This window comes from Vespa velutina, chromosome 1, assembly GCF_912470025.1.
Source record: "Vespa velutina chromosome 1, iVesVel2.1, whole genome shotgun sequence".
Classification (NCBI taxonomy): Eukaryota; Metazoa; Arthropoda; class Insecta; order Hymenoptera; family Vespidae; genus Vespa; species Vespa velutina.
In genome coordinates this window covers 3224214-3244507 of record NC_062188.1, presented here as the reverse complement: position 1 = coordinate 3244507, position 20294 = coordinate 3224214, and the positions used below count along the sequence as shown (strand labels likewise).

The 20294-nt window shown below is 29.9% G+C and overlaps 5 protein-coding genes across 9 annotated transcripts in view; 3 read left to right on the top strand and 2 right to left on the bottom strand.

Moving 5' to 3' along the window:
- Window positions 1-2566, top strand: part of LOC124947424 (phospholipase ABHD3) — a 4916-nt gene extending 2350 nt beyond the window's left edge. The window contains exons 3-7 of the mRNA XM_047489523.1: window positions 89-299; window positions 1051-1163; window positions 1405-1642; window positions 1917-2082; window positions 2291-2566. Coding sequence (XP_047345479.1) covers window positions 89-299; window positions 1051-1163; window positions 1405-1642; window positions 1917-2082; window positions 2291-2472 — 910 coding nt within the window. The 3' untranslated portion in view covers window positions 2473-2566. The remainder of the gene's footprint in view (window positions 1-88; window positions 300-1050; window positions 1164-1404; window positions 1643-1916; window positions 2083-2290) is intronic.
- On the bottom strand, window positions 411-8965 carry LOC124947415 (prolyl endopeptidase). Of its 3 annotated transcripts, none has more exons than XM_047489490.1 (14): window positions 8624-8965; window positions 7782-7892; window positions 7414-7527; window positions 6622-6845; window positions 6316-6503; window positions 5998-6223; window positions 5733-5892; window positions 5390-5590; window positions 5126-5308; window positions 4882-4995; window positions 4662-4810; window positions 4319-4531; window positions 3503-3830; window positions 411-3393 (listed from the first exon to the last, which is right to left on the bottom strand). In XM_047489490.1, the coding sequence occupies exons 1-14, from the start codon at window positions 8627-8629 to the stop codon at window positions 3328-3330; spliced, it is 2283 nt and encodes a 760-aa protein (XP_047345446.1). In that variant the 5' UTR covers window positions 8630-8965; the 3' UTR covers window positions 411-3327. The 3 variants fall into 3 exon arrangements, with proteins under 3 accessions (XP_047345446.1, XP_047345455.1, XP_047345465.1); XM_047489499.1 differs by having other exon boundaries at window positions 8632-8965; XM_047489509.1 differs by having other exon boundaries at window positions 7749-7892; window positions 8624-8883.
- Window positions 8966-11654: 2689 nt separating this feature from the next.
- LOC124951553 lies at window positions 11655-12931 on the top strand. The gene has a single exon (XM_047500122.1). It carries the CDS (start codon window positions 12220-12222, stop codon window positions 12373-12375), a length of 156 nt encoding a protein of 51 aa, XP_047356078.1. The 5' UTR covers window positions 11655-12219; the 3' UTR covers window positions 12376-12931.
- On the top strand, window positions 12418-15214 carry LOC124951544 (lipoyltransferase 1, mitochondrial). Of its 3 annotated transcripts, none has more exons than XM_047500096.1 (4): window positions 12418-13507; window positions 14058-14165; window positions 14367-14580; window positions 14665-15214. In XM_047500096.1, exons 1-4 carry the CDS (start codon window positions 12956-12958, stop codon window positions 15012-15014), a joined length of 1224 nt encoding a protein of 407 aa, XP_047356052.1. In that variant the 5' UTR covers window positions 12418-12955; the 3' UTR covers window positions 15015-15214. The 3 variants fall into 3 exon arrangements, with proteins under 3 accessions (XP_047356052.1, XP_047356044.1, XP_047356063.1); XM_047500088.1 differs by having other exon boundaries at window positions 12418-13519; XM_047500107.1 differs by lacking the exon at window positions 14058-14165 and having other exon boundaries at window positions 12418-13519.
- A 448-nt stretch (window positions 15215-15662) lies between these two features.
- Window positions 15663-18462, bottom strand: LOC124951539 (leucine-rich repeat-containing protein 19-like). The gene is given in 5 exon segments (XM_047500073.1): window positions 15663-16010; window positions 16013-16575; window positions 17028-17188; window positions 17304-17537; window positions 17917-18462. Coding segments are annotated over 5 exon segments (1260 nt in total). The 5' UTR covers window positions 18169-18462; the 3' UTR covers window positions 15663-15960.
- Window positions 18463-20294: the final 1832 nt, after the last annotated feature.

The following is a 20294-nucleotide window of genomic DNA, read 5'->3' as shown; positions in this document are numbered from 1 at the left end:
TAAATAATATAACGATGATATTTCGATTGATCCATTTACGTAATATATTTCCATGTTATAATTTGTACACGTATTATTTTCTAAACAGAGAAATTTTTACATTGTCCGATGGCGGCGAAGTTGCTTTAGATTGGGCCGAGGAAAATTGTCCGACTACATCACCGATAGTTATCATTTTACCAGGCCTTACCGGTGCTAGTAACACGGAATATATCAAGTGTTTGGTATCAGCCGCCAAGAAGTCACATATAAGATGCGTAATATTCAATAACAGAGGATTGGGTGGTGTTAAATTGAAGGTAAAGAAAAAAGAAAAGGAAATAAATAAATAAATAAATAAATAATAATAATAATAATAATAATAATAATAATAATAATAATAATAAGCTGTTTCAAAATCTTATAGAACGTACTCTCTTTTGTTTGTGATTTATTAAGATTACAATGATCAATAATGACAATTCGTGATATAGTTATCAATAATAAAATCCAACCGGTACGATATATACGTACACACATTTACATATATACGTACATACATTCATACATGCATACATACATACGTAGCACATTAATGCTACGCGCGCACACACACACACACACACAGACACAATACACGTACACCGTGTACCCCGGCAGTTCTATTTAATACAATTTCATTAACGTTAACTCCCTGTTACGAAATCGTTCTCTATTGAGCAGTTACCATCGCGTGACACTATCTTGTAATTTGTCGTCGACCCGTTATTCTCGTTTAAGGCTCTCTAGTATCGACACGAGTTACTACTACTAACATTCAAAGTGATTTCATATGTCATTTGAAAGAACGATTAAATGATAATGTACGCGGGTACATATGTACTTATGTCATAATATAAATGATAAACTTATTTATTTACTTATTTATTTACTTATTTATTTACTTATATATGTATATATGTATATATATATATATGCGAAAATCATTGACAAAAAATTTACATGTTCATTATCATTTCTTTTTCTTTTTTTGTTTCTATTCTTCTATCTATTTACTACTAACAACAATAGACACCACGGACATATTGCGCAGCTAATTGCGACGATCTGGCAGAGATTATCGAACATTTAAAAAAATTACATCCTAATGTTCCCCTCGGTGCGACTGGTATTTCAATGGGAGGGTAAGGATATTTATCTGTTTTTTTTTTTTTCTTTTCTTTTCTTTTCTTTTCTTGTACCAATTAAAAAATTCACCTGACAATTAATTTTATTTTATCTTCATTAATAGGAATTTGCATGATTATTCTCGTACATGTAGGTGTATATGTGTATATATATATATATATATATATATATATATATACACATACTTACATATATACATACATACATACATACCTAACATATTGAATTATATTTCAGATTGATATTAGGTAATTATTTAGCACAAAACGGTGAAGCTGCTAAAGATAAATTAAAGGGATGCTTTATCATCTCAGTGCCTTGGAACGTATTTGCCGCAACAAAAAGCATCGAAGATAATTATATAAATTTGATGCTGAATAAACATCTAGCCAGTAATCTGTGTCGTACGGTTAAAAAATATTACTCCTCTTTGGAGACCGGCTTAGAAAACGTAGATATGAATGACGTCTTACGTGTAAGTATATAATAATAATAATATTATAATAATAATGATGATGATTGATGATGATGATTGATGATGATGATGATGATGATGATGATGATGATGGATGATGATGGATGATGATGATGATGATAACAAACGCGATTGCAAACATAATATTAAGAGTTTAAAATAGGAAAAGAAAGAACGAAAAACAAAGAAGAAAAGAAAAGAAAAAAAAAATAAATGACCCTCGTGCATTATCTTATTTGCATTTTCGTATTTACAATATATTAACTAATTTCAGAGTCAAACCGTAAGAGAATTCGACTCGAATTTTACGACCAAGCAATTCGGTTTCAAAGATGTCGAAGAGTATTATCAGAAAGCAACGTTACATGATAAATTGCATTTAATGGAGGTACCGGTTTTGTGCCTTAATGCGGCAGACGATCCTTTTCAACCTTTTGAAGGTAAGTGAAAACAATGACATTGTTAAAAACAAAACAAAAAATAAAAAAAAAAATAAAAAAATAAAAAAGAAAATAAGAAAAAAAAAAAAATAAAGAAAAGAATACAAATAAGGAAAAAAAAAATAAAAAAAGAAACACATAACTATTCGTTTAAGTAATTAACAAAATGATTTTCAAAAAATAACGATTAAATTATTTTAATTTGTAGCAATACCACTAAACGAATTTAGCAAAACTGAAAATGTCGCCATCGTGGTAACTTCGCGCGGTGGTCATATTGGATTTCTCGAAGGTTTTTGGCCAGTAAAAGAGGAACAATATATCAGCAAACTATTTTGCCAATATTACACTGCTCTATTTACCATTGGTATGGATTTACTTTCCCATTAAAACATGAAGCAATTGTTTTGGACATCATCGAAGAGAATCGTCGATGCAAACATTTTTAATAATTATTCGAGGCGATCGATCAAGATGTGCCATTGTAAGTTATTTGTCTTTTTCGTTTTCTTCTTCTTTTCTTTTTATATATTATGTGTATATATATATATTACATATCTATAATATGTACACATGTATGCGTATATATATATATATAAATATAAATGTATATATATATATATATATATATATATATATACGATACATATGTAGATATATATATAAATGTAAATATATATATATATATATTAAAAATGACACGTTACACGACGATGATTAAAACGCGAACAATACATTCCTAAAATAAAAACGGGCAACAAGTTGTAGTATTATTATTATTATTCATAGACTGCATTGTATGCATTAATTATGACTTAGTCGTAACGAAGTCGACACGACGAAGAAACATTTCATTATACATATATACATAAGAATATATATATATATATACTTATGTATATATGGTGATTATTTTTCTTCGAATTTCGACTATACGATATAAGTGCGTGTGCGTGAGATATAATTTCTTTTATAATAATTTATTAAAACAGAAAAGAAAATAAAACGATGGAAAAAAAAAAAGAAGAAAGAAAAGAAACAAAAATAGAAAAATAGAAAAAGAAGAAAAAGTATGTAAGACGACCACGCGTATGCATTTATCTTTCATAAAAATTTACGCAAATAAAATGTTTTTTCCGACGACGAATATATTATTATATATCACAAATAATAATACCTGAAACCACCCCCCGTAATAATTTTAGAAGATGTACAAACAGTAGTATATAATAACATTTACATACGTTATAGCTTGAATGTTAAATTCAAAGCTTGGACGATGAACGATAATATGTCTGTGTTCTCCTCGATCTAAAAAAAAAAAAAAAAACAAATAGAACAAAATCGAATGTTTATACGATTGTTAATAAAAACGTGTGCGACATAGTTGAAATTTAAATTAATAAATAATATTACTAACAACTTTAGTGGTTGGTTTCCCACCGCCATGGCCAGCCTTCGTGTCTATTCTTGCAACTAATGGATTTCTTTGATTTGGTAGATTTCCAAGCGTATATTGTAACGTGGCTATCAGCTTAAGACTATGTAACGGTACAACACGATCATCGTGATCGGCTGTTAAAAGCAACGTAGCTGGATATTGAGAACCATCTTCTGGTATCTTAATATTGTGTAACGGTGAATATTTAATTAAATTTTCAAAATGCTTCGGATCTTCTGAACTTCCATAATCGGAGACCCAAGCAGAACCAATCGTAAACTTATGAAAGCGTAACATATCCATCACACTAAAAGGTTATATATATATAAAAAAAAAAAGAAGAAAAAAAAAAGAGGAAAAAAAAAGGGGGAAAAAAAAAAAAAAGAAAGAAAATAAAATAAACATATTTTCAATTTAAATTTGTAACTTCTTTTGACACGTTAATTGCCGTGAAAGAACATTTCGCGGAATCCTTTTATTTATTTATTTATTTTTTTTCTTTTTTTAACTCTTTAAAAATTTTTTAAATATTTTATTTTACATTTAAAAAATAATAAGTAAAAGAAGAAGAAGAAAACAAAGAAAATGAAAAAGAAAAAAAAGAAAAAAATAAAGAAATATTATATAAGAGTAAAATGTAAAAAATATAACAATGAATTCTTTTATACATTTTGTCAATAGATTTATATGCGAAATATCATAAAAGAGATACTAAAATGAATATAAATAATTATGTTATATTTTAGGCAATCAATGTGTCAATATTATCTTTTAATAAGAACAAAAATAACCAACCCGACTTGTGCGATAGCAGCACCAAATAAATTCGGTCGTTGATTTATACAAGCAGCTACCAATAATCCACCATTACTTCCTCCTTGGATAGTTAATTTACTAGATGTAGTATAGCCATTGTCTATAAGATACTCTGCTGCACATTGAAAATCATCGAATACATTTTGCTTATTAAATAGTCGACCACCGTTGTGCCATTTTTCTCCATATTCTCTGAACGATAAAAAAAAAAAAAAAAAAAAAAGAAGAAAAGAAAATAATAATAATAATTATAATAATAATGTATGTAATAATATAAATATCAATAATATATTTAATTATATTTTTAATTACGCATTCTTACCCTCCACCGCGAATATTTGGAATAGCAAGAACACCATTTAAATGTTGGACAAAGACAAGCCTTGTTACGCTAAATACCGGTTGGACACTAACATTGAAACCACCATATCCATAAAGTAAAGCTGGCATAGAATTGTCCAAAACTGCGTCCTAAAGTGCAATAGATTTTTTTTTTTTTTTTAAAGACTCGTTAGAATATCAATTTTATTAAAAATACTTACACTTTTCATAACGATAAACATGGGAATTTGAGTACCATCTTTACTGGTATAAAATACCTGTGACGTTTTATACAAACACGGATCGAAATTTTTCACTTTAATTTCGCGATATACCTAAAAGAAAAAAGAAAGAGAGAGAGAGAGAGAGAGAGAGAGAGAAAAAAAAGAAAAGAAAGAAATATCAATACATTAAAAAAATTACTTTCATCGATACATCCAATTAATTTTTATTGTTAATACTAACTTTTGGTTCGTCGTCATTTTTAAGATCAGTCATGTATATGACACCAGGCGTTAAAAAGGATGTGAATTGATAAAATATTTCGGAATATTTTTTATTACCAGAAAAACCAATGATCGTACCAACGTCTAATGGAAACGTTCTAAGGATTTTTCCAGTTGTTAAACTATGCAATTGCAAAATATTCTGAAAATTTATATAAATCAATTTATAAATAATTATGTTTAAATATAATAATCTAATATATATATATATATATGCACTAACTTTAACATCTTGTATGTAACAGGCAACAAACTTATCGCCATCGACTGCGGTAGCCCAGTCTAAAACGTTATCAGGATGTTCAGGTAACAATTCAGTCCATTTATCTTCTTTATAATCTACCAAATCTATTGCTATTAACTTGAAGTTTGGTGCATTCTTGTTTGTACGAAATATAGCTTTGGTACCAACATTCGTCACGTACTAATAATAAAATAATAATCATTATTATTATTATTATTATCATCATTTGTGTAGATAAAATAATCATATTTTTAAATCGTTACACTAGAAATATATATATATATAGTTTTTTTTTTTTTTTTTTTTTTTTTTTTATACTAACTTCATAATCGGCTTCGAGTTTATCAACAACTTGCGTAAGCGGCAACAAACCATCTATTTTAGAGTCAGGTTTTAATTCTGTGAAGTACACTAGATTATCACGACAATCCTTTACTGGTGTAACAATTAACCATTTTCCGCAATCAGAAACTTGTGCTCCTCTAAAAAAGAAAAAAGAAAAAAAAAGAAAAGATAGAAATAAAACTAAAAAATTTGTTGTATTAATTAATCGATTGCGTCTAAAAAGATTTTCAAATATCACTTACATCCTCCACAATGGTTCTTCTGGGAATTCTACTACAACCACATCCTCTGACTGTGGTGTACCTACACGATGATAGCACAATTTCTGATTTTGATCATCTTGTGTTTCTAATCCATCAACTTTTCCTTTTTGATCACGATATTGTCCATAAAAGACACCCACATTATCATGAGTCCAAGTCAAAGGTGAAAACTTTACTCTTTCCAATACTTCAGGATATTTTTCACCTGTATAATTAATTATACAAATTAACAAAAACAAAATTATAAAAGAAATTACATTTAAGCATACCTCAGTATTAAAGATATATTCACCGTACCGGTATCTGCATTGATAAAATGTATTGTATTCCAATCTGAACCGCTACTGGATAATCCATATGCAAAAATACTACCATCTTCGCTAAATTTGCTAGATGATATTGCAACAGTGCCATCCTCAGAAAGAGTATTTGGATCAAGAAATATTCTAGGTTCGCTATCCAAGGTATCTTGTACATATAATACGCTAAAAGTAATATCAATAAGTTAAGTAAAAAAAAATCAAACTAATACAAATTAATTTATGTCTGATATATAATTATGATATATAAAAACATACTAATGAAAATTTTATTATATATTACCTTTGATTTTGCAAACCGGTATTCTTATAAAAGTAATATTTATTTCCATGTTTGGCAGGACACATATATTTAGGAAAATTCCATAATTGTTTTAATCTATCGTGAATATCCTGACGCCATTTACACGAAGCTAAATATGGTTTGGTCAATGCATTTTGCGCTTCGATAAAAGATTCTGTTTCTTCTGAATTTGGATCTTCTAACCATCTATATGGATCGCATATCTGTACAATCAATTTAATTCGTTAGATTATCTAAATATTTTATTTTTATTTTGCCTAATAATCACCTTGTGTCTAACACATATTTAAAATATTTTTAATGTGTCGCTAAGGATGCGTGTGAACGTTAAAAAAAAAAAAAAAAAAAAAAAAAAAAAAGAAAAAAAAGGAAAAAAAAAGAAATTAACTAATATGTTCACAAATAATGGAAATTTTCATTTAGCATATATTTATTTTATACAAGAGATAAGAATATTCTGCCCAGTCATCATACTGATAAAATTCTCTTTGTTCGGCCCCAACGAGAGGTCGTCGTCAATACAAAAATATACATTTTTTATTATTTTTCCGAAAGAAGTCGAATTTCTTGAAAATATAAGAGAGAACAATTTATCGGAAATATTTTTAAATAAACGAGCCAACGTCAAAATAAAGAAGAAGAATTTTTCAAATGCGAAAAATTAGTATAATCGTAACAGTGAAGAGAAAAAAAAAAGAGAGAGAGAGAGAAAGAGAGAAAAAAAAATTAGACATAACCTCTAAAATTAAATAACGAAAAATGTGTACTAACCTCAACACCATGATATTTTTCAACGATAGATTCGTCGCGACGAGCAACTGGATATTCTAATTTTGTCATTGTTGTTGATTTAATCTTGTTCCTTGGTCCACGATCGTAAAAAGCCTAATTGTGGAGAAGAAGTCCGTGTAATGATATTAACAGAATAAGGAACGCAAGAAGAAAGGAGATATTCGAGAGATAAAGAGTGGGGAGAGAGAGCAAGAGAGAGAAAGAGCAAAAGAGAGAGAGAGAGAGAGAGAGAGAGAGAAAGAAAGAAAGAGAAATATAGAGAGAAAGTGAGAGAAAGAAAAAAGAAAGAAAAACGAACAGAGGTTACCCAGTACATTTATATTGTTTACTTCGTTTTACATCCTTACTTGTGTCGTCTTAGAAAACGATGAAATACGGATTAGATGTAAGTTAACAGAGCTTAACGTATTTCTTAAAACGTTTCTGTCGATTCCGATGGCACACCTAAAAAACTGCATCTGAAATACGTTTACCACTAAGAAGAGTGATATATATATATATATATATATATATATATATATATATATATATATATATATATGTTATATGCTCCTAATCTTATAGTATATCAAAAATTATTGCCATAGGATTTTATAGGATTTTTCTTAGAAACAAAAGTAAACGATTTTCGTTTAAATGATAATTACGAAAAATTCATCGCTTTACATCGTAGTACGATTTATTAGAATATTTTCTTTTTTATGATTATTCCAAGCTGCGAATACAATATGACGGAGAATCTAATCGATCAAATGTGAAATTAATAATTTTCATACTACGAATTTTAATTTGAATCATTTGTTCTCACAAAAAAAGAAAAATTATATCAAAAAAAATTATTCGCTTGATATCAACGATAGAAATTTTGTCGACAATTGATATCGTTTATTAGATTTTTACAAAGGTTAGGTAATACGTGATTACGATTGAAAGAGGAGACATATTGAATAAATAAATATCGTTAGAAAAAAGAAAAAAGAAAAAAGAAAAAAAAAACAAAAAAAAATTCTTCAAAAAGAAGACAAAAAAGGATGTAAAGATTATGTTTATTATCAATAGGACAAATAATTTACTAAAAGGAATTTTTTTCTTTCTTTCTTTCTTTCTTTCTTTCTTTCCTTTTTCTTTTTCTTTCTTTTTTTTTTTTTTTTTTTTTTTTTTTTCATCTGTGACATATAAACGTACGTACATACATACATTGAACGATCGTATTACAAATTGATAGAAAATCCAAGGGGTGTCCAGGATGAGAGTAAGAAGATATATGTTCTTATCCAGTGGCCTTAATTGCCCCCTCTTAATAGCGTATGATAATAATTGACACGTAAACGTGACTTTATAAGAGATTTTAGCCAACCAATAGAAACTATCGGCATAACGTTATATGTCGTATCTTGTATGGCCATTAACCTCATCGATTGGATTATAACGTTTATTTCTTTTAATAAATTCGTACAATATTTATTTTCCAAAAGCTAATATTATTTGATATAATTGATATAAAAACAAACAAATGTCCCTCGTTTTAATTATTTCTCAGAAGTTCGATTAGACTTTGATACGGTCGATAAGAAAGATTTAACTATTATCGATGTTTGTTCTTTCTTGTCAATTATTAAACTGACATGTCATGTGTGTACTTGTGTGTGTGTGTGTGTGTGTGTTATGTGGTGTATATATATATATATATATACATGATATATAAACGTAGTATTGAGTAATAATGAATACGTATTCGCAAACAAATTTATTTTATTTATATTTATCTTTTATATTTTATTTATAATCGATAATTATCTTCAAAATATGTTTATTTGCGTGCAAGAATTAATTTATTATTTAATAATCATTTTAAAGAGAAATTCATTAATTATTTATTATTCTTTCAACACGAAATACGTATAACGATCAAGTTAGAAATTCGCAGTATTGAAAAATCGACTTGGTTTTTTTCTACTAGATAGATTAAAAATCCCTAGATCGTTCAAAAATTTCTTGATATTGGTCACTTTTTTTTCGAGACTTTTTATGATTATTTTCTTTTTCTGATTTGTAAAATCATTAAGCCTAATTAAATACAACATTACAAAGACTCGAAGAAAAGATTTAATTGACATTTAATTTCAAATAACAATTTTTAACCTAACCTATACATATATATGAATACATACATTTCTATTGGTTAAAATAAATTGAATATATAACTATTATATATACGTTATGTATATATTTATTTTACATAGGTAATTTTTACCGTTCGAATATTTTATTTGATTTTATAATGAGAGAAAAAAAAGCGTAGGAAAAATTTAATTTTTTTCATAATCATAAAGTTTCTAATAATTATTAAAACGAATATTAATATTACGGAATATATAATCAATGTGTGTCGAATGAATGCCTTATTGATAAAAACAGTTAATACATATAATCATTAAATTACGATAAAATTGTCGATAATGTTATTGAGACATAAAGAGGGAACGAAGAGTGAAAACCTGAAGAGCGAATAAACAAATAAATAGATCCGTGTGCAAAATATGTTTGAAAAGAGACAAAATATATTGGAAAGAAAAAAATTATTTATGGCAATTAGATAATTGTCTTTTCCTTTTCTTTTATTTTTTTTTTCTCCTTTTTTTCGTCTTTTTTTTGCAATCACCGGTTATCGAATATTACTTTTAATAAACGAAGTCCTTCTCCTTGTTGTTATAAAAAAAATATATATATATACGTATAAATCGATGAAAAGAAATTTGATAAAATTTAGTAAAATTTGTTAACATTATGTACATGTATATATATATATATATATATATATATATATATATATATATATAATTTATATATTTTATTTATATATACAATTTATATATTATTATGATTGTTGTGTATATAAAATTTGTGTACAGACTGGTCCAAAAGTTCTTAGGTGACTTTAAAAATCAATTAATTTTTTTCAAAATTACATCCATACACACACATACAATCTATTTTTAATTATATATAATATATATAATATATATTATATATATATATATATATATATATATGCATAAATTTGTATGTATAAAATTAATACATAGGAACAAATTATGCTTGTTCAATTAGATATATGAATGTATATATGAGATTTAAATATAAAGATTTGTATATCACATAAAGAAAATTGAACGAATGAAATTATCTCGAAACTTGAATCTGGAGCATGCTCTTCTCAATTTTTTTCTTCTTTCCTCTCTTTTTATCCTTTCTTTTTTTTTCATTAGATTATATTATTTAAAAATCTCTGAGTTGTTCGACCTCTATAAAATAGTTTATATATATATGTATGACCGTCTCTCTCTCTCTCTCTCTTTCTCTCTCTTTCAACGAGATTATAAATATATTATATATTTAATATTAATTAAACAGAATACATATTTATGAAGACGATAACGATAAATGTTTTTCTTTAACTTCATTTGATCTTAATGTATCGTCTGATTCATAGAATTATTTATGCATACGGAGAAAAGAAATGCACAATGCAGGTATAACCGATAAGAACATTTATATAAGATTTGTGTGCATAATGTTAACTTTATATTTTCATGTTTGTCCGTGGATTATCGAACGAAAATTTTTCCTTCTCCACTTGTACTATCGTGTTTTTCAATTTGACGCAAGAAGCCACACGCGAATCTTAAATGAAGCTTTATCTTTACTTTTCTTTTTTTTTTTTCCATCTTTTTTCTTCTCTCTCTCTCTCTCTCTCTCTCTCTCTCTCTGTCTCTTTTTTTCTTTAATCCAAAAGAAGATACATAAACAAGGGCAATATCTTTGAAAGAAAAATAATCGACGATTTTTATGTAAGTAATAGAATAATCTTCTCTCTTCCATAATAATGTGATTATTAAATTTTCCATTATCAGGGCGTTTGAAACAAAAAAGAAAAAGAAAAAGAAAAAGAAAAAAAGACAAACCAGAAAAAAAAAAGAGAGAGAAAGAAAACAAGATTCTTAATAATCGTACTCGCATGATCGAATGATCCAACCGTCGTAAATTCAGTTGATATTACCAAATTTTTCAATCGTATTTCGACAGTGTTACCCAATCAATAATAGTTACAATCCTGAAATGTCGGAGAAAGAGAAAGGGATAGAAAGAGAGAATGAGTGAGTAAGAGAGAGAGAGAGAGAGAGAGAGAGAGAGTGAGGTAGTAAATAAGCAGATAGATGGTAGGGGGCAGGAGTGACGAGACAAAAACGAGAAGATGGCGTCAAGTACGATATCACGCGTAAATCAGCTGTACTTTGTGCTTCGAACTCGAGATAACCTCTTTGCGTGTGTTAAAAGACCTTTTCCCATTTCCTTTCCCCTTAACTCTTTAATGCCTATGAGGAGTATACTTAATATAACGTCAAAAGTCGAACGATCGATCAGTATTCATCGAGAAATTCAGAAGCTCATCGATTCGAAGACATTCGTTTTTATATTCGCGTGAATATTATCAACGATAAGGATAGATTCATTTTTTAACATTTATATATATATATATATATATAATTTGTGTCTCTTTCTCTCATTCTTTTTTGTTCGTTCTTTTTTCTTTCTTTCTTTTTTTTTTTTCCAACAAAGGCGCGAGTGACGCGCGCATACACACATAATACACAGTATATATATATATATATATATATATTCAAAGTTTAGGCGGGAAATTTAGTGCCAGTGTTAAATATATTTCAATAGTCAATTGGAAAGATTGAAAATTTTAATTCTTTCAATCTGTCAGCACACGGAGGAATGCAAAAGGATTGTCGAGACTGTTTGGGTATCCGATACCGCATCAACAGTCTGGATCAAACGTGGAAGTGGTTACATCAGACCATTGCCCTTCACGACTATCTAATATCCATCACGGCGAGTCAATCCGACGTCTCGAGACATACAATTTATTAGAGTAAGAGTGAGAAAGAGAGAGGGAAAAATAAGAAAGAAAAGAATTTTTTATTTACGGAGAAAATTATAAAGCAAACCTATTTCTCTGATCTCACAACTTCTTGTCTCGAGATAATATAATATTAGAAAAAGAATAATAATAATAATAATAATAATAATAATAATAAAAAGAAGAAGAAGAAGAAACCTTGACGTTCATTTAGTCTAAGACTGATAAAAAGTATCGTCGGATTGTTGATTCCTAATAACATAGGAAGAAAGAAAAATAAAAATAAAAAGAAATAATAATAATATTAATAATAAAAAAAAAAAAAAAAAAGAAGAAGAACAAAACAAGAAAGATAAGAAGAAAATCAAGTGACCGCCAAACATTTGTGTTCTACTTTACCGATCGTCGAAAATTAAGATAATAGTAGTTAACGTAGAGTTCTCTCTCTCTCTCTCCTTTTTTTTCTGCTCTATCGATAAAGTCGATCGATAAAGTCACGTGGATACGAAAGTAGATAAAATAGTACTGTGTACGTTGCTTACGTGAGGGAGAAAGAGAGAGTGAGATTGTAAAGATAAAAAAAAAAAAAAAATGTCTCTGATCAATAAGTGCGGTAACATCGTCATCGGTAGGGCTTTACTCTGTTGTCGTTTAAAAACAATCGATCGAACGAAATTCCACCTAAGATGGTCCTCGTCGTCTGGTTTCAATGAGAAACACGGACAAAACGTCAACAATAACGATATCATAAGAAAGTCAGTATTTATATCGCAATCGAATGATGTGTTCACCAATCTGGCATTGGAGGATTGGCTATATCGTAATTTTGACTTCACGAATCATCATGTATTGCTCTTGTGGCGTAATGATCCGTGCGTCGTAATCGGCCGTCATCAAAATCCTTGGCTCGAGTGCGATACGCGTATTACGGAGAAACATGGTATAGCGTTGGTACGTCGTAATAGCGGCGGCGGTACCGTTTATCATGACAACGGCAATCTAAATCTATCATTTTTCACGCCAAAACAAAGATACAACAGGAGATACAATTTGGACATTATTACGAGAGCATTATATCGTGAATGGGGATTGAAAGCTGTTGTAAACGAACGTGAGGATATTGTCGTCGAGGGACGATATAAAGTATCCTTTGATGTAATGTATCGCACAATATTTCAAATTTTTTTTTATGGCTTTCTAGGAGACGTTCCAAAATTGCACCACTTTTCTAATTTTCTCTTCTATACAGTTTATATATATTTTTTATATATATATTTGTATGTATATCGTATTACTCTGTATGATTATTAAATCAATAACCGCAAGTTCAAGCGGCGTAATTAATATTGCACTGTACAAAGATAAAATGACTGTGTTCATTTGTCTTTTTTCTTTCTTTCTTTCTTTCCTTTTTTTTTTTTTTTTTTTTGTTGTTGTTTATTTTTTTTCTTTTAGTTTCTTTTTAAATTTCTTTTTTCTTTGTTAATCGATTTGATCCACTCATCTTAAAGTCCTATGTTTCCTTGTTAAGTAATGCATTATATATGAGAGTTGATGCCGCGCGTTGTATTCTTAAAAAAAAAAAGAAAAAAAAAAAAAAAAAGGGGGACTAGCCATTTTAAAACGTCTTCTAAAAAAAAATCAAACGTTATCAATCGTCTATGTATGTATCCTTGACTGTATTATAACTCAGGTATCTGGTACAGCGGCCAAATTAGGACGACCCAATGCTTATCATCATTGTACGCTCTTAGTTGCATCTAATAAAACATTGTTGAGTATGATCCTTGAAAGGAAAGAGGTAAAAAAAAAAAGATAAAATAAATAAAAAAAAATAAAAATAAATAAAAAAAAAACGAACTTTCAAACATATTTCAATAATATTTTATTTTTATCCATTGAAATGATCGTTATAAATCTCTCTCTCTCTCTCTCTCTCACACACACACACACACACACACACACTTTTTTCTATTTTTTTTTCTTTTATTCGATTTCACAGACTGGAATTAAAACGAACGCTACAACGTCTACCCGTTCCTCTATAAAGAATTTAACGGAAGTTAATTCGAAGGTAGAAATAGATAAACTGATAGATACCCTAGGTTGGGAATATTTACGTACAAAACCACTTGTCCTCGAAGACGGTGGTTATGATCATATACAAGAACAAAAAGGATTTCAATTGATTAATCCCACCGAGGATTGGTTCCCAGGTATTTTTAAATTTATTATTTAACAATGATATTTTATTTTGATAAATAAACAGTTTTATGTAATGTTAAACATTGTTATTTTAGGTATAGACAAATTGAGGGAAGAATTTTGTTCGTGGGAATGGATATACGGAAGGACACCACAATTTTCGATAACGAAAGATTTCGATATGCCAGCACCAAATGGTAATCTTTATCGGGTTAATTTGACATTGGAGATACAAAAGGGTATAATAGAAGAAATTAGAATGAGTTTGCCGGCCAATTTGGCTTCATCCAATTTAAATCAAAACGCTAACGTATTTACAAATCTACGAGGCATGAGATACGATAGCAACATTATGGACAATATAATCGCATTGATTAGTTGCAAGAATTTCGCTGAGAGCATGTCGCAGAATACAAAAAAGACAAATATGGTCGCGACTCAATGATAGATCGTTACTTCCTTCGAACGATCCCAAGAAGTAACATCGATAAGATAGAGGATGAAGGACAAACGAAGGAATCACAATTATCGTTTACAGATAACGTGTTTTCAACGTGACAACACATTGACATCACGATGACATCATATTTTATTTAAGATTCGTAAGCCTTCTGTATTGTAACTGTATTTTTATTTTATTTTATATGTTTCGCTTTTTTTCTTTCTCCCCCTCCTCCTCCTCCCACCCTTTTTTCTTTTTCTCTTTCGTTTTGTTACGTTTCGTTGTTCGTTCCCTGTAAAGTGTAAAGTGTGTGTATATATATATATATATATTTTTTTTTTTTTTTTTTTTCTTTTGGAAAATTACATTACATGTTTATCAAAGATTCACAAGTCTTTTTATTGTAACCATATTTTTTCTTTTCTTTTTTTTTATATCTTTCTTTATTTTTTCTGCTCTCTTTTTTTTATGTGTATATAACTACTTATTATAAATCTCACAGTGTGTATATATATATATATGTATATCATAACGTTATAAAGATAACGTTATTAAATAAATAATTCTACCATAGATTTTACATAAGAAAAATAACTTTAAGACTAGACATCTATCTTTTATTATTTTCAATCGCGAAACGTTCGTCTCTTCAATTTTCCTTTTTCACTCTTTATTTCAAATTTTCACTTAACTCACTTTAGTCAGATATAAATCATTCTTATTTCTACGTTATATCGCGAAAGAGAAAAAAAGAATTATTATGTTTTTTTTTTTTTTTCGATTATTATTATCATTGTCATTGTTTCGTTTTTTTTTTTCTTTTTTTTGGATTTTTTTTTTTTCACACAGCCGTTGTACAGCGAGCAGGTTAAATTGATTTTATTAATTTGCCATGCACATTATGCGATGCGTAATATAGTAGAGTCCCTTTTTTCTAACGTTACTTTGATCACGTACCGTATCCGGCAGTATTGTTATTTAAATTGGAGTTGCGGCTCTATAAAGTCCCGGTCGTAGAATAACGTCACGATACGGTGGCGGAGGAGTACCTGGACAGGATATTGTTTGACTTGAATCGAACGTAGGCTCTGTTGCGACGTGCCATTGATTATGAAGTAGGAAAAGTCTCTGTGGATCGTCGTTAGTCGTACGATCACGATAATCGTTTTCACGGGAACAGCATATGAATTTTTTTAAAAGGCAAACATAACAAACAACCATACTGCTGGCACAACCAAGTAAAAATCCCATTATTAAAAACCAATATGGCGATATCTTTGTGTATCTATTATTGTTAATATTTTGCGTATCGTTCGTCGTTGATGTTGACGTATTTTTTAAATCATTGTCGCATCTCATCGCTTCCTTAATTCTCGTGTATTCCTTAGAAGAAATCGTAGGACTCGTACGAACTTTCGAATCGATCAATGGCTTCATCATCATCATCTTTTCAAATTTCTTCGTTCCTTTTATCGTTTTATTACAAATCAGATCGTATTCTATCTTCCTCGAACGAAGATTATTCTCAAGATCGTACATAATACCGTTGCAAGACCAAGGATTTCTATAATAAGAAAAAAAAAAAGAAAAAAAAAAAGAACAAACAAACAAACAAAAAAAAAACAAAAAGAAAAAAAAAGAACAAGAAGACGAAGAAAATGAAATAAAATGTTAATTATTATAGCAGGTAAGGTGTTATAGTAAGTTTGACCACCTTATCACCGATGCTTTATGACGTTAAATGTATAAAGCAACTGGTGGATTCTTTCAAGTATAATTGGCGATCTTTTATAACGTAATAAAAGATCCTTCGCATTTTCTTTCTAACCAATGCCATCGTCGGTTATTATAGTTGACAGTCGGAACTAATGGAATATTATATAGATAGATACATGCAATATGTACATACATACATACATACATACATACATACATACATACGTACGTACGTACGTACGTATATACATACACAGATAGATATATATATTATATACGGTTAAAAAGACGTCAACGTACCCTTCTAATGATACTTTCCTTAAGAATTGTAAGGGCTTCAGGACAACGTTATCTAGCTGAATCATCAAGTTGTTTGTAAGATCGAGGCTTCGAAGATGAGTCAGTCCGGCGAACGTGTCCACAGGTATGTGGCTGATTTGACACGAGTGCACATCGAGTTCCTAAGTAAACAATTCATATAGATCGTAGTAAATCGACACTTATTCGATAATGATTCATTATTTTGGAATTATATTATTTGTATGATATTATATTATACGTCCCTGTAATATTTACCTTCAACCATGGACATTCGAGCTTTGGTACGTGTACATTAAAATTGTTCCTCGATAATTTCAATATACGTAAGTTCTTAGTCTCAAGAAAGATATCCGGAAGTAGATAATAAAGATAATTCCTTGATAAATCTAATACAGTCAATTCGGTGATACCGGAGAAAGCTTCCAGGCTAATATCGCTTATTGAATTTTTCGATAAATTCAAATACTTTAAATTGGTTAAGCCTGCCTCCTGAAAAATTATACAATTAACACGTTACATTGTTACAAGATAAGAGAGAGGGAGGGAGGGAGGGAGGGGGTTGTGGAGGAAATATAATTATCAGAAATATGTAATGAATAATAATTGAGGAAGGCTAGGAGAGTTAACGGAACAAAAAAAAAAAAAAAAATACAAGAAACCCCTTACCCAACAAAAGAAGAAAAATCGAAAAAAAAGAAAAGAAAAAGAAAAAGGAAGATAAAAAAAAATTAGTCCTTAAGACAAATAAAATTTTTCTTGTTGACTAAATTGTCATCATCGTCATCATCGTCAACAATAATAATAATCGATATCCACAAATATATATATATATATATATACATATACACATACATGGATGAACACTTACAGCAAGTTCATAATTTCCCAATGAGGATATCGTATTGTCCGATAAATCCAAAGCTTGTACAAGATCCGATGAACCGGTATGAATACTGTAAAGACGTCGTCCGGAGCAACTGGCACGTTTCAATTCATACCAAATGTCACAATCGCACAGTGCTGAGCAAGAATAATCGGCAATAACGAAACCCTTTAGGATAACGATCGAGACTACGAGGATCGCGAGAAAACGCGAACTAGCGATTATTCGGACGTTCATATCGTGTTTCACGGTATATAAAAGCGTAATAAGATATTTTGTTGTCTCATTATTACGGCTCGACACGATTTCTATCGCGATAGAACGAAAGAGATGCTTTTAGAGGTGGTGGCACACGCGAGGAAAGAAGCAGTCGCGACAGAAACGTAATCTTATCTCTTTCGTTATACGCTTATAACGTATACATCCATAGATACCATACACAGTTATATATATACATATACACATACAATGTACGTATTGATATATGACATGTTTAGTGTTGAAAGGTTTCTCCCAAAATGTTCTTCTTTTCGTTTATTATCGAACCGTTCAAAATTCAAAATCTATTTTGACTTTGATCGCTTTCTCTTTCTCTCTCTCTCTCTCTCTCTCTCTCTCTTTCTCTCTCTCTCTTTCCTTTGTCGCTTTTAAAGCTGTAATTAAAAGAAAAAAAAATGTTAACGATGCTAAACAAAAAAGAAGGATATGAAAAGGGATAAAAAGAAAGCGAAAGAGAGAAAGATGAAAGATGAAAGTATAAATGAGAGTGAAAGAATGAATGAAAGAATGGAGAAAGGAGGGGATCTTCTCTGTCGTCATTAAACGTGGAACGTTTCTAGGAAGATCATTGTGTCGTGAACGACATATTACGACAACTGGCTGATCCTTGTTATTTGCACGAAGTCTCAGTCTTTTGAGATTGAATCGAAAGAAAAAAGAAACATGATTAGGAGAGATTAAAAGAAAACAAATCTCCAAAAGAACTTAAAATAGTAATTTAAGTTCGTTTAGATTGTTAATCGTTATCGTCGAAGAATGTTAAACGAATGATGAATGATAATGATTTTATCGTACATCTATGGTATGGAACGACATAAACAAAATTTTTCAATAGTTCGTCGAACTTTAAATCTTTTCGCCATTTTTATCAACTATATATATATATATATATATATATATATATATATATATATATATATACATATATACACATATATCATATATATAGATGGGAAACATATATATGATATATACACACGTGAGAAATGTACATATATATATGTACATTTGTGTGCACATATGTATGTATGTATATATATATATATTTATATCTTTACGTCACAGTCCACTCGCAACTCGAGTGATAGAGAAGAGATATTCTCTTGGTCGTACGTACTCCCCCATAATATAATCATCGTTTATTTGATTTCAAGCACATTTTCGCGCGATTTCGTCACTGACGATCGTCATCGCGAAAAGCGTTCTCCGATTTGACTTGCCCACGCTTGCGCGTCGTGGAGAAATAGAAAATAAAGAAGGAACGAAGGAAGGAAGGAAAGAGAAAGAGAGAGACAGAGCGAGCGAGCGAGCGAGCGAGAGAGAGAGAAAGAGAGAGAGAGAGCGATGATGACGAAAGCAACGATAAACGTAGGTATGGCGTAGGACGCGTACGGTTATGGTAGGGGAAATTATAACGAGTCGGATCCGTAGGGCGGCGCTAGTGTCGTTCTCAGTCGAGCGTGCCGGGCGCGTTTCTATGCGTTCCTCGATAAATATATATATATATATATATATGTATATATGTATATATGCATCTATATAAATATGCAACACGATCCTAACGTGACGCATTATCACGGGGGACAAACGAAGCTAACGAATCAAACGAAACAATGGACGTGGGAAGAAGGGCGACGGAAGGAAAAGGGAAGGAAAAATAAATTCGAAAATGTTTAATTCACTATAATCGAGAATAAAAAGAGATCGTTTATTCGATTTCGTGAGATAGCAGAGAAAAAGATATATATATATATATATATATATATATACATAGAGAGAGAGAAAGAGAGAGAGAGAAAAAGAATTTAGTAGTATCAGTTTAAAAATGTGTCGATATAATGAGAGTCTCTATGGGCGACGGTCGGTTAAGAGCATCTCTCTCTTTTTCTCGAAGTCAAATGGCGCGCGTGTCGTTCCATTCTCTCTCTCTCTCTCCCTCTCTCTCTTTCTCCTCTCTCTCTCTCTCTCTTTTCATCTCTTTTTTCCTCTTTCAACGAGTCGTCCCCGTTTCGTCACCGGCGTCGACACAGCTGATGCGCCGTCTACTCGTACGCGATGGCAACAGCTGATCGAGAAATCCACTT